General features: G+C 41.0%; 1 protein-coding gene across 1 annotated transcript in view; it reads right to left on the bottom strand.

Annotated features, from left to right (window-relative positions):
• Positions 1-3,229: 3,229 nt before the first annotated feature.
• Positions 3,230-15,063, bottom strand: part of gnb1l (guanine nucleotide binding protein (G protein), beta polypeptide 1-like) — a 29,254-nt gene continuing 17,420 nt past the window's right edge. The window contains exons 6-7 of the mRNA XM_035658936.1: positions 11,433-11,648; positions 3,230-5,647 (exon numbers count right to left, since the gene is read on the bottom strand). Coding sequence (XP_035514829.1) covers positions 5,369-5,647; positions 11,433-11,648 — 495 coding nt within the window. The 3' untranslated portion in view covers positions 3,230-5,368. The remainder of the gene's footprint in view (positions 5,648-11,432; positions 11,649-15,063) is intronic.

The raw sequence follows: 15,063 nt of genomic DNA, 5'->3' as shown, positions 1-15,063 counted from the left end.
GTACCCTAATGATTCATTTCAACAGTGTATTTTTTCTCCTTGAAGCCAGCTGCCATTGAGCGGAGAGCAGGGGGAAGGAGGACGCCCCAGGCCGCCTGACCTCTGACTGTTTAATGGCTTGTAAAGGTGTCAAAGGTTAAATAATGTTTCCACACATTTAAACGCCGACTAATTGGCTGTACCATTTTTTGGGTTGTTTGGGCTGTGACTAAGACTTTGACACTATTTACTTTATTATAAATTCAATATGCACAATGAGGTCGTAACAGTGAAAACAATTCATTTTAAGCTAGCTTGAAAGGTTTATGCTAACTACTTAGCCTCTTGAAAAACGTGATATTTGACAATAAAGTGTCATTTTCATTATAGCTAATGAATCCTCCGTCTTGCCCTGATTATTTAAAGTTAAGAGGGATTCATATAGTGTGTCTATCTTTAATTCTAGTAATTCTACATTATGTATTTTTTCCCCTGCTATTTTAATAGGCTATTGGTATTATTAGTGTATTAGTTAGTTCTATTAAAATACATTTAAAAAATAACGTCAGTCATAATTAAGCCAAATACCGACTAAAACAAATTTAAATATTTTCAAAAACATTATACTTTCCCACATAAAGTCCAGACAACCTGAGAGGTTCCTGTGTAGTCTGCTCAGGAAGCCGCCTGCTGTGCACGCACCGACGGCGGCCTGCAGGTGCTGACCCTCAGCCCCATAGACACATATATATATACATAAATATATATGTGTCTATGGTCAGCCCAGCCGCCGCTGCTCGTGGGGGGTTGGGCGAGGTAACACAGGGGGGGACAAGGGTCAAAAGGCGATATTCCGACTAATTATAGGTTTCACAACACAGAGGAAACACGTCCATAACTGGGACCATGTCAGTGAACGCAATAAGGGGGAAATCATTTAATAAGTAAATTGCTCCCTGTTAATAGTAAATTATCCCCATATATTCCAACAAGATACTTTATCCAAAATGATTCTGCTAAAAGGGTACACTAATACCCTCCATTACATCCAGACCTGGGGCTTCCAGTACCCAAGGACTGCTGAGGACCCAGTCTAAAGACCCAGTGTGAGGCTGTAAGGGCCAACTGGCAAACAAAGCACAGTGAGCTACCAATAAAGCAGGGTTGGATGATGAAGTATTGTGATCATTTATTTGAGCAACACTGCAAATAGAAAAATGTTTCATCACAAGTAAAAGCTCTGCAATGAAAATGCAACTTTAGTAGGCTACATAATCACAAGAAAAGTAATAACAGGAAGTGTTATTCTAAGTGGATTATTATCACATTAAGAAGCATTATGCTGTTGTAGTTTGTAAAGGTGGGCTTAACTGTAAGTACTTTATATAGCTTACTGCTGGGTAGTTTCATTTAAAACACTGAATTATATTTTATAAGCATCTTGTATGTGAAATCTTAATCTGTAAATGCCTTTGACTTGTAGTGCGGTGAATTATAAAGTAGCATGAAATGTAAATGCTTAAGTAAACCATAAATGCCTCAAGTTTGTAGTTAAGTACCGTACTTGAGTAAATTAGTTAAATCTCACCACTGCAATAAAGTAGCAGCCCTCTGTCTAACCTTAACCCCGCTTGCATATTAACACGTTTGTACCAAACCATATGCAGCAATGAAAATGTTCTTCATATGTTGTGCTCTTAATAAATGGTGTCCCTGGTGCATCAGTGTGGGGAGACATGACATTGAAGTCTGAGGCTGCCTTATTTTATAACCCTGCCCTACATTTTAATGGGACCTTGAAGCTTATTTTTTTTACTGAATTAAGATAAAAATATAGTTTAACAGGCTGAGATTATAGATATTTAAAATCCTTGCAAACTAAACACAATAAGTGATTTTATTCCAACTGGCAAATCAGAGAAATTGCGCCTACTGGAGGAATTATAATGAATTGCACCTCAATACCAATTACTACAGTCAGTATAGGCCTGTAATAGAAAACATTTTTCTACATTACATTTCTACACATGCACCCAAATAAGCTCCAGGATGCTTTCAACAGGCCTTTGCCATTTTCAAGCACATTTCAATGTATCCTTCATTTCACACAGAGGAAAAGAGCAACCCGCTTAGGCCCAGTTGTATTGCAGCACACTACATGTGCCCAGATGTCAGGCTCCAGGAGACATGGTGCCAAGGACTTGCCATTGAAGTATGAAGAGGTAGAGGATTGATGATAATGCAACCTGAGGCATCATTTGACACTCAGCTGCATCTGGAACATCTGTTGTGACAGGCCTATAAGGGCCTCGATTCGTTCCCATCACCTCTGTGTACATTTCTGCTTCTGAGCCTCGCCTGCTTGCCCTGTCTGGGGACAGTTATTAAAAACAAGCCAGGTAAACCAACCAGAGTCCTCCACCTAAACAACAGAACACGTGTTTCACATCTCCACTAATACAAAAGGTGCTACGGTTTATGGTGCGCATGAGGTTGCTGACGGACATTTTATGCGGAACATCAAAACACATCATCACCACTGGGCAAGAGCCTTGATACATTTGTATTAAGTCACATTTGAAAAAATAAATAAAACCAACTTAACTGTGAGGCAAAATGCTGGTTTTGGCTTACACAGAGGGGATTATTTTCTTCAAATCCTTTTTGTTTTACCATTTATGTTTTCTAAATAATCAAGGTCAGTGTGGCGTCTCACGAATACACCCACAGGCCCAGAGAACGACAGTATCAACCACACACACACATTCACACAACCCAATGGATTACGTCCTGTTCTAACCCACCGGATTATGTCCTGTCCCAAAGCCAGGCTGACCCCTGACCTTCAAGGCCAAGGAAGACACACGCTAGGTGATAAGTGAAGCACAGGGCCTATTGTGCAGACTGCCTCCCTGTCCATTTATTGACTTCCTAAATGATCCATTATGAAGTGATTTACGAGGTCCACCGCCACCCTGCCAGGCACTTCTAAAGCTGGTGGGCTGCCGTCTGCTCCATTCAGCAGACATCTGCACCAATGGACCCAGGATTTGATTTATCAGAGAACGGACGGAAGCTGGCCCACGCCACCTCTAGTGTTTGTTCAAAGCCAACAGGAGAGTTAGGAAGCTGTTATGAATGCAACTTGTCACCAGCGGGGTCAGGGACAAAAGGTATAGCTGGAGCTCTGCGGGGAACATGGAAAACATGTCATTAAAACCAGGCACTTGAAAAAAAGAAGTGAGCAAAAAAAGGTCTTATTCCATGTATTTTTTTAAAATTACATCAGAGGGTTTTCAACAAGTACAAACATCCAAAACATACATTTGAATATAAGAAAGAAAACAAACAAAACCTGCAGTTACACACTCTTTTTTCCAGTAGCGTCACAGCAAGGGAGCTTGTCTAGCGAATGACCTTGTCTTTCCTCTGTTCGCTAATGATTCGTGGCCATTATGCTAGTCTGGCCCTTTGATTTCTCAGACCTTTCCTGTACAGCATGATGAGCTTCTCAACTTGAGGTCATCCCAGGAGACAAAGCCTTTATTAAGCAGAACGTCTAATGCTTGAAGCCCCGGCCCCTGGGCTCTCGGCACGGTGTTGTAACAGACAGGCTCCCATGCTGCTCATTGACACACAGAAATATTATTAGAGACAGTGGACAGAAAAACAACACCTCTCTATCTTCCCTGGGACTTTCACAACAAGACCCTTGGCCTTGTTCATGACAAATGTCAGTTTCTTAAAAAAGACATCTGTATTTAGCATTACGGATGGAGTAAATGCAGGAGTTAACAATGGTTTTATTTAAACTACTTCTCTTAAATTCTTTAGCAGTTAATGTAGAGTTCCTCATTCTTTCTGATCTTTTTGATTTACTAAGAGTTGATACTTGTTAAGGAAAACAAAATCAGCTCCTAAACAGATAATTCTGGACCAAGGAGAGCATCTGCAGATCAGCACCTCCACTAAACCAACAGCTCTCTGTTCTTTATGCCCCTGCTGTGATTAACCTTGTTTGACAAATACTGCTCAGGTCAGGCTGGAGGGCCTGTGTTAAGCCAAGACCTGCTAGAATAACAACACGAGATTACATAGCTGCTCAGGTGCGTCGTATACCTCAAATTCAAATCCACTGGAGCAAAACTCCCATCAGATAAGTCAACACAATCACATAGCTGCACAGAACCTCACAAAAGGCTTTAGCAAACAGAGGGCTACAAAAGTCCTAATGAACTATTTCAAATATAGCAGATATTTTAATTGGCCTCACATTTTAAGATGGACTGTGTCTATAAATATTTGAAGGTGTATATTTTTTTACACACTAGAAATACTGAATTATGTTGTGATAATGAGGCCTCTGTCTAACTTTCCGTTTTATGATCTTCACATTAATTGCACACTCATTATTGTCCTGCAGTTAATGTCACAGTCTCCAACAGCAGTCATACTGGTGGGCAGAAATCTATACTCTCATGTACTTTGTGCATGTAGATGCATTCATGACTGCTACATGAAAAAACCTTATTAAAGAAAATGTACAATATGTAAGACATAGGCTGTGTAAAAAAACAAATAACATGAATAGTAGTCCCAAACCCAGAGTTAAGCATTTGTACTTATTATATTACAAATATTGACTTTTTTACTTCAGATGTTAAGTGTACACATTGTTTGAGGAATGGCATTTGGATTTGTTATTGGAAAAAATGGTACAATGAGTCTGTAAACATAGGCTACTAATGCAGTAGTTAATGTAATTTTAGTTTATAATATGAACTAAATATAATCAGCTATGATTGAGTTCAAACACCAGTTCTTATTCAGGATATTACGCTGCGCAGCATATTTGACCAGTGTCTATTCTCAGGAATCCTGCAGCAGGATGCATTGTTTACCGTAATGTGAGGCACATTAGCTAATAAAAAAAGAAAAGGGGTGGCTCGTCGTGTGGGATGAATTTGAACTCATACCGATATGGACAACAGGCGCTTTATTCACCAGGTTTCTAGATCCAGATGTCACTAAAGTTAAGTTAGCTTCCTTGCGGATGCTACTGTTTTTATGAATGCAAACAACTTGCAGTGTGTCACATAAATGTATTTCCCTTATTTTACTACTGTATTTTTATAGCTCAGGTGAAATAATAACAAAACATTTATTAAGCCATTGTTATTTATGCATGCTTCAATATCGCTTACTGCTAGATGGCGACATTAATGCAAGACCTCGATATCAAGAGACAGGTATAATAGTCCATATATCTAGATATTGAGCCATTGATTTTTGGCCACTGACACCATTTTGGGTCACACCACCATCAGTGCAAATTAGGGTTAAGACAGTATTGATTAAAAGTCCATATATCTTCCCAAAGCTCAAAGGCTCAGCCAGTGTCAGCTCCCTGGTTGTATATTGACCACAGGCTTATCCGCTGGTCCTTGGACCCGCCAGCCAGCAGTCTTTGTCTGGGGTCCTGATGGTCAGAGAAGGCAACGCTTTGCACCATGTCAGTGTGGTACTGAAGCACAGCCAGCGGCCGCAGCTTCTTCCACCCAAACACCCGCACCCGATGGTCCCAGCCAGCTGACGCCAGAAGCTTACCGTCCCCCCTGATACACAGCTGGGAAACCCCAGGGTTGACCAGCGTCACACAGTCCTGGAGCTGTAAAACCACAAAGAGGAAAAGGATTTTAGCAGGTGTTTGCGGGTTAGAACCATGTACTTTTACATGTATTACAAACACTTCCATATGCAAAGGCCAAGGACGCTGAGTAGTAGTTTCTTTGTGGTGTCAGAGAAATTTAAAACCAAATTAATTTATTGTTCATGCAAATAAGGAGACAAAAATAATCAGACAAACTAATTAGGTCAGTAAGACGATTAATCACTGCCGTCTAGGAAACTGAGGCCAACACAAACACCGAAGGGGAGAGACTATCAGCTGATCTGATGACTGAGGTCCAAGTGTGAGGTTGGATATCTGTTGAACCTGGCTGTAGACTCTTGGGACTCAATCATCGGCCATAAAACATTATGGCACGAGGGCTGCGAGCAAATCTCTCTGCGTCCCACTATTTGGTTTGGAGTTAGGGAGGCCTATTCTGGAAGCACGACTGGGCTTGAGTTACCTTTGTCACAGTTTGCAACAGAGACTATCTCGCTGAAATACTTGTTTGCAGAGGCCTTGTTGCTTTAAACGCCTCTGATGAATTACATTCACACTGAAAGGTCTGGTCAGCGAGAGAAGGGACCCGATAAATACACTGTTGTAACGTCTGCCTGCTTAAGATTAGCCACAGCTCCCTCTCCCTGTGATCTACAGTGTCCCACGGACTGTATCAATCTCTCTAAAGGGGCAACATTCTGACATATTATAATGAATGGTGGCTAAGATCACTATCTGAAGGGCCTGCTGTGGTGGGCATTCCTGGGGAGCGAACGTGCTCTTCCTGCGGGCTAGGGATCTCTGCTGGACCTGCAGATGGGACACAAACATCTGGATATGGGAGCTGAAATCAAACAGGACAGCGTAAAATTGACTTCATAAGTTGTGTCTAGGGAGACTAATGGCCTTTGGTTGGGAGGAGACGGTGGAGAATTTATCTGCATGCTCCTGTTCCGGGCAGGAACCATCCACAAGCTGCATGTGGAAGATATAAGCCAGGTACTCATAGCCCAAGTGGATAAAGTGGAATGCAAGGGAGAGAGGGAGCAGGGAGGAATGTCATTGATCAAAACAGAGCGAGAAAGCTAAGTTCAGAACAGGCAGTGATGTGATTTCTTTTTATTTCTTTGTTAATCAAACCATCATCGCTGGTACCACGGAGTGTAGTTGGTTAGACCAAACACGCCAGATACACTGATACAAAGAAACCCAGGGGGTGAAAGATTGTTTGGAGCTTTGTTATTACCTCAAGAAGTTGGTATGCCCCTGCCTCTCTCCATCTGGTTTGCATTAGAGGCCTGATAATGATGGGTTTAAGTGTCTGTTTTTGTTTGTTTTGCTTCCCATAGTTTGTGTCAGGAAAAAGGCATTTGTTTCATTAAAGGGTCAATTGTAAGTAGTAAATGGCTAATGGTGCGGTAATGGTCATTCAGCGTGGCTGACTGGCTAATTGTTTTTACTTTCTACAGTCTGAGAAAGTAGAAAGAAAAGTGGTGAGAAAAAAGGTCGGCCCGCGCTATAACTTTAAATTAATGGTGATCATGTGCTAGTTCCCTGAGCTGCTTGTGATCAGTGTTTTACTCTGTGTGGTGCTGGATGGTAATAGAGCTAAAACAATGCAAAATTATTACTTGATCAACAAAAAAGTAATAACCAACTTTTTTGAAATTCAATCAATCTTTTAAATTCCAAAAAATTCTGTTTTATATCATTGTAAATTGACAAAACACATTTGAAGGCATCACTTTGGGGCCTAGAAGATTGTGATCTACATTTTCCACTATTTTCCGACATGAATCAAATTAATGAATCATAAAATAAATTTTAGTTGCTGCCAGAAAGTATTAGTTTTATTAATTCACAGCATCTGCCCATGTTTGCTTTACACTGCAGCACATGAAAAACAGATTTTTGGACATAATATAATAATAACATCAGAGTTGGGTCGACGAAATGATTAATCAGAAAATGAATCGCCAATCATTTTGATAACCGATTAATCATTCAAATAATAAAGTCAATTTCTAGTGTAATACTTTGACGTCAGCCTACCCATTTTCCCATTACGAGTCTTTGTACTAAGCTAAGCTAACCATCTTCTTCATATTTACCATACAGACATGATAGCGGTAACAATCTTCTATGATTATAAATTGATTATCTTTGGATTTCAGACTGTTGGTAAGGCAAGACAATCTGACGTTGTCCCCTTGGACTGGGAAAACATGATGATTTTATAGACAAAATTACTTATCCATTCATTGAGAAAACAATGAGAAAATTAATGCATAATAAAAAAGACAATTCGCCCCTTGACAATGTTATTTCTCAATATTCGGACTAACTCTCTTTGTTCTTAAAAGGGGCATTTTCTAAATTGTGCTGTCATTTTTATTCCATGTTCTCTAGCAGCAGCAATACTGTTCTTGCTGCAGAGTCACATCACTGCTGAATGAATACCAAGAAAGTGCTGCTGGCTTCAGCGCAGCCATTAACCAGGTCTCAATCTGTAATGAAATCCATTAGCTCTAACCGGGGAGTCTTGGCTCATTTTGTTTGCCGCCTCATTTTTCTTCCCCCTGCTTCCTTACTATCTCATCAGAGACAGAACTCCTCTTTGGGCTTCATCATTTCTTTGTTTGAACACTCCTTCCTTGCCTGTGTTACAGCATGCAGACACACACACACACACACACAGCAGGTTTGCTGTATCAATGCCAGATTTCTCAGCTGTCAGGAGGCTACCAGCTCTGCTCAGCAGCTGGGCCCACTAGACTTATGCGGCCTACGACAGATCCAACACAAACTCGTACTTCAGGGTCCTCTTTTGTAGTGTCTCACCGACGGAGGAGACGTTCAAAAGGAGCGTCCACTTGGCAGATCTCACTCAAGCCTTGCTCCACTTTTCGCCCCGTCTCTCCCCTCGGTCTTGGCACGGATCTTGGCGTTCACGCTCGTCTACTGAAACTTCCCATCATCGCTCACTCACTCGAGCCTAGCGGCTGGGAGGCTTTTCGCAGGTATTTCTGACACACCCTGTCCCTGAATCACACTCAGCAGCGGGGAGATTACAGCCTTTTGTCACCTTGCCTGTCAGAGCTTGGCTCCAGCTGACAGGAGATGGATGTGTCAAACAGGTGAGCAGACCCATTCAGAAAAGAGAGAAGAGGATGGGGAGGGCAATCATTTTATGACAGCAGCTCATGCATACATCTGTCCAATGGCAGACTGAGCTTGGGTGTGATATGACCTGACCTATAACTCAGGTCAGGTCTGGCTGAACGGGTGCAAGCGTTCACAGAAGGCAGCATGTAGATGAAGTAGTTAAGATGAGAGGCAGGAGTTCCACCTGTAGAGAACTGTCATCAGCCTCAGAAATAGCTTGCTGTCAGCCATGCTTGATTTACACTGCTAATCTTCCTCTGTCTATACTCGCTTTCTCTTTTTCCAGTCTGCGACCTCTGTCTTTCTCTTTGTCCTGGAGGAACCCGTCACTGCACTTGTCAATGCATTTGAGCGTCCGCCTAAATATATGTCCATCTGGCTTAACAGCTTGTAAGCCCCAACAGCCACGCCCTCATAGTCTCCCCCTTACAACATTCCCAGAAATGTACGCTAGAAGGAAAGGAGAAAACAGGCTGAAGATGATGCCTCATTGCTATGAAAAGATATCAGGCCAGCCAGGTCAAACAGGAGATAAAGGCCTCTGGGAGCCATGTGTAATACATTAACCTCCATTCCTGAGGCTATCTGTCTTTATCTGGGCTTGATAAGCTCACTTCACAGCCTTTCAGCTTCACTAAATCATAACTGCACTGTGTTGTGTCACATCCAGTTTCCCCTCCATTTCACAAAAAGCATCTATCTTCCTTGCCAGCCAGTTCCACTACACTGGACTGTATCGCAGGGGTAATTTGTGGGAAGTGGGATGCTGTGGCACTTATAGTCTCCTCAGCCTTTATTGCAGCCTCCCACTGTGAACTACTGTTCCCTTTACTGCAGATGTGTTTTTTGTTTAGTTAAGGGGCCTCCGAGGTTTTGATATTTTTATTACCTCTCACGGGTCGTCCGTCAGGACCCGAGGCCCGGGTCCGCCACCCAGCAGGTCCTCCCGCCCCCTTACTGCTGCCACACAAAAATACTTTTGTGGGAAGAACTGAGGATAGCTGTCTGGACGTCACACTGAGCTGCACTTCAGGATAATTTAAAAGCCCCTGTTGGATCTTTTCCCTCTCCTTGTGCTTTTTTCCTGTCATCCTCATCCTGGATTACATGCTGAATCAATATTTTGTTGCTTGAGCAAAATAAACCAAATAACCACTCTCCTCCTGTTTTTGGTATATTGAATCAACTCCTTCGTAGTGTTTTTCTAGACGCATTTTCAGGGTGAAAAAAATGGGGCTTTGCAAATATTTCTAATTCAAGCATTCATTTGTAAAAAGCCTTGGAAAGAATAATACCCCTTCACTGTGCCGGAGTGTACTATATCAGCCTCAGGTTCCTTTCTGCTCTGATTCATGGCGGTTGGCTGCAAAATGGGAGCATTCCCTTTTGCTCATGAAATCAAGAGAAAATATAGCTTCAAATGAGGCGTTAAGTCTCTGAAGCATTGGCTGTTATGTAAAATGAATTATGGTACAAAGCTGATGTGATCTCTTTTGGTGTGGCAGAGGATGCTCTGGTATGGCCTTTAGTGCATCCACTCCAAAGTATTTATGTGTGTGTGTGAGAACCTGTATGTACTGTAAGGTAAGTATGCATCTCCATAGTATCCTGGTGTCAGCAATGTTATATTTGTTGCTTTTTTTAACTGCTACATTTTTCTATTTATTACTACACAATAAAAAGTAAAATTACATTTTGTGATGCGTCTATATATGTTATTCAAGCGTAATGTGTGACTATATGTCTGTGTGTGTGTGTGTGGGTGGTTTGAGTCTGGAGTGACAGCCCCAGCCCGGCCCTTGGCCCCTGGCCCTGCCAACGCTGTGTAACCAGCAGCTGATTTATGGCCCCCGAAGCCCTGCTGAGCCTCTTCCTCTTTGGCCCCTGATGTTTTCCAAGAGAGCCTGGAGAAAGGGAATGCTCCTCTCTTCCCACCTCCACCATTACCTTTCTCTAATATTTTATGGCATTCAGCTGACTCTCTTGTGCAACAATTAGTTAGTAGGCGGGGAGTTGTACATTATAATGGTTACCTAACTTGGTGTAGTTTACCCCAGAAGATATTTTTGGAATTGCCAAGATGGGCCTGGAAAAGTGTGTACAATTGCACAACCACAATAACTACAACTAATTTGGAAAAAGAAGTATTATGATTTGATAAAAAAAAATATATATATCCACACATTGAGTAACATCTAAACACTACATGCAATTGAATTGCAAGAAAAGTAAAAAAAAAAAAAAAAAGGGAATTAGTAATGGATAAAAATATACTGCTAAAAGTAATTAATAAACAGATAGCTGTAAGTATAGATAAAAAATTAAAAGGTCAGCTTAAAGCGTTGAAAATGGTGAAAAAAACAAAATAATGGATAAATGTTAGAAATAAGTAGATAAATAAATGGTTTAAATGTCCAGCTTATAGTGTTAAATAACAACCAGTTTAAAATTAAAAATGAATTAAAAAATGAATTAAAAATTAAAAATTATAATGAACATATTTGGGTGGTATCGATGGAGGGGTACATTAGTGATCACCACAGACAGAGCTGACACAGAAAGTTTGGAACCACTGGATTAGACAACATTATCCACTCTAAGCCTGTCCTCTGCTGACCTGCAGGTTGTTCTGTCTGTCCAGCATCCAGGAGGAGAGTTTCTTCTCAGAAGAGCCCGATATGCCCCTCAGACGCTCGGTGTCAAAGGTCAGGCACATGACAGGCTCAGGGTGGGCTTTGGCTTGACTCAGCTTGGACCTCTGGGTTACATCCCACAGCAACAGGGAACCGTCCTCGTATCCAGCCAACAGGAGAGGTCCGGGCCCAGAGTCTGGCTGGAAGTGAGAGAGGAACGATAAGAGAAAGGAGGAGGGACAGCGAGATGGGAAGAGAGAACACAAAGAGGAGTGTGCTGTAAGACGTCAGATGAGAGCTGCGTAGTAAAAACCACAGAAACCACCGCGCGACGGTGGAAGCTGAGCGGAGCAGAGGTTATCATCCTGGAAGCTCCCGCTGACACTCGGAAAGACGCCGTGGGCTCCATTCGTCAGCCTGCTGCTCTCTCTTTCCAGCACTCCATTACACCACTCTTCACTTTGCTCCTCATCTATATTACTGAGCCACAGGCCTCGCTGCTGGCCCTGATACATATACTGAGCTATCAGATGGCAAAACTTATTTTTCCTCTTAAAACTTGGTTTATTTAAATAACTTAAAACTCAAATTCATTAACCACATAGTTTTGACTGTTATTTAGTTATTTTTTTGTATATGTGGTATATTTTATATTATTCATCTTTCTTTTTGACAAAGTATGCTCTACTTCTATTGTTGAGTTATACACAACCTTTTAATGACACCTTTTACACTATAATGACAAAATTTGCTATCTTACAGTAATGCAGTGCATTGTTTAAACTATAGCTTATCAGTAATATTACTGCAAATTCTACATTTTAACACAGGAAAATATTTATTGTTTATTTAAACAAACAAAACGAAATTACTTAAAATGTTATATATTATAACATTGATAAAGGATTTTTTTTTTTATCATTTAGTCTATCAAGTGTCAGAAAAATGGCCATTATAGTTTGCCAGAGCTTGTGTATAAACAACTGCTGAAACCTCCCCCAAATCACTATACAATTATACAAAACAGAGAAACGGAAGTTAATTATTAATATTAAATTATTAATATGCATTCATTTGAACTAATCAATAAATCAACTAATGCTCACATACTAAAACAAAGTAATAAACAAAAAACACACTATAGTCTTATTTCATCCCCATTTCACCCTAGGACATTACAGATCCAGCCCCAATGTTTACAACTGGCGAAACCATCACAATAAATCTTTTAAATCATGTGAAATGAAATGAAACCAGGTGCACAAACAGGCATCAGATGCAAAACCTAAACCAGCACTACCTTAAATAGTGCCAGTTTAGGTTTTATGGTATATAAAGAGCAACCTGCCCCAAGCACAGAATGTATTTCTATGCATATAAGAAGAGAAAAATAAGCTGTATAACATTTAAAAATAATAAATAAATAATAACCTCTCTGTGCTAGCTAGCTTCTTTTACATAAGTGTGTAGGATCGAGGTTGTGTGGAGGTATACAGTGAGCTTGTAAATCCTCTCTGTGAATGTGAAACATAGAGGTGAACTGATAAAAACCTTGGACTTCATATATTTTTAGAAATGGCAGAGGAAAGAAAGGAAGGACCTAAAGGAGAGCGAGAAGAGAAGGGGGAGGGGGGGACAATGGGTGACATCTAACCTCCATCCTGCTTTCCCAAAAATCCCACAATTCCACTGTGGAGAAATATAAAGTGCCGTGCCTCTCGCTAAATAGAACACTCCCCTTCACTTCCACATATGCCTGAGGTGTTATCCAAACAACGATTTAAACTTTTCCAAGACTTTACACTGGCCGGAGGAACAGCACAATACATTTCAGAAGACCTATGAACACACAGCACAGATATACACTTCATCCTGACTTGTGCCTTTGCTTTAAAAATACCATCAGGCCTCCAGCAAAAGCACTGTGCCCTGCAGAAGCAAGGAGGGAAAGAAATTTTTTCCATATGTGCGAGGGGGCCATGTCTGCCATTTTTTCATCCATCTTCAAGTCCTCTTCTCACTTAACGCTCTATATTTCTCTTCTTCCAGCTATAAACAAATTATAGACAGAGTCTTGTATTCCTTCCAAACACATCAGCGAGGACGAACACGAAGGGATTATGAAAACAAATAAAAACAAGTGAAAATCAGTGGCCCCTGCTTGCCGGCAGGGCCCAGGCTAAGCGTTCCAGGCTTGGGGCCCACCGTTTCACTTAAGTGTAGGACCTCCTTGATTGATGATGTCATGGGTCGGAGGTCGGGGAACCCTGGGTAGACACCTAATTCATTATATCCTCCACAGGCCTTTCTACAAGAGGGCTCTCTGCTGGAGTGGGGCTGGGGCTCTGGGAGCAGATTCATCACTACAGAACAGCTGGAAAGACAGATGGATGGAAGCTGGTTGAAGAGGAGAGAGTAGTGAAGCTGGATCTTCTCTAGATTGCCTACTAGTTAGGCCTCAACCTGTGTGCCGTTTCTTTCTGTACTTATGGAGCGCAGTAATGTGTAAACAACATAAAATCATCATTACTATAATTAACAATGCAACCATTCAAGCCTGCAAACTGAAAGCCCTTTTTTATAGATCTGTGTCCAGTCTGTTGGTCGCTCAGGCTGTCGGTTCAGACCACCATGGTCCAGTTAGGTCATCAGCAACTGTAGGACATGCAAGACTTCATGGCCTTTTGCACATCAAGTTTTTGTTTTCTTAGTTCTTGTATTCTTCTAAAATATTGGAGAGGTTTAAAAGGCTTAAAATACCCCTGCTGCTGAGGCTACAGAAAGTACAGATAGACCCTATGGCGGCACTAAACAAGCACTATCAAATAGAGACAACATGACTATATTTGCTGCAGGTGTAGGTCCTCAGAGTTTTCGGCTGAAAAAACATTCACTGCAAGCTAAAAATGTATCTCCATATTAAAGTTTATCTGCTAGGGCTAAAAGTAAAGATTATGTTTATTCATTTGCTTATTATTCCTTGAATAATCCATTAACAGTTTGGTCTATAAACACACAATCGATCACAATTTTCCAGAGACCAAGGTCTCATCTATCAATAGCTTGTTTTGTCGGACCAGCAGTGCCAAACTCAGGAATAAACAAAACAAAGAAAAGCTGCAGACCCTTACAGTTGAGAATATGGAACTAGGTGATGTTTGGCATCCTATCTTTGAAAAATGGCCTAAAGGGTGAATCGATCATCAAAAAAGTTACAGTGCTTGATTGCCTAATCGTTGCAGCTCTATTTCTTGCAATTTCTAATTTATACAAAACCTCCTTCTTAATTTCATTATCTCTCAGTCAATCAGTCAATAGTCTATTATGCCCTAGATGCTTCTAAATTCGTTGTTCATTAGGAGCCCTTGAACAGCATTAAACTAAAATTCTACTGCAATATTTTACATATGCAACATATTAGATTTCACTAGTTTTCAGTGTGCATGACCAGGCATCTTGATTAATTACAGAAAGCCACGATTTAACTTGAAATTGTTAAAAATGCAGCTGCAAAGGTTTAATTTGTATTTGTTGAATCCAGCCAGTCTGTGTATTGCACAATGTCTTCTGAGCAGCCGAAGAAAGAAAATTACTGTTTTGCACGCCAAAAAAGAA

Source organism: Morone saxatilis, unplaced genomic scaffold, assembly GCF_004916995.1.
Source record: "Morone saxatilis isolate NCDOM2014 unplaced genomic scaffold, NCSU_SB_2.0 Contig16, whole genome shotgun sequence".
NCBI classification, from domain to species: domain Eukaryota; kingdom Metazoa; phylum Chordata; class Actinopteri; family Moronidae; genus Morone; species Morone saxatilis.
The sequence above is the reverse complement of the archived record's forward strand: the minus strand, read 5'-3'. Positions and strand labels throughout refer to the sequence as shown.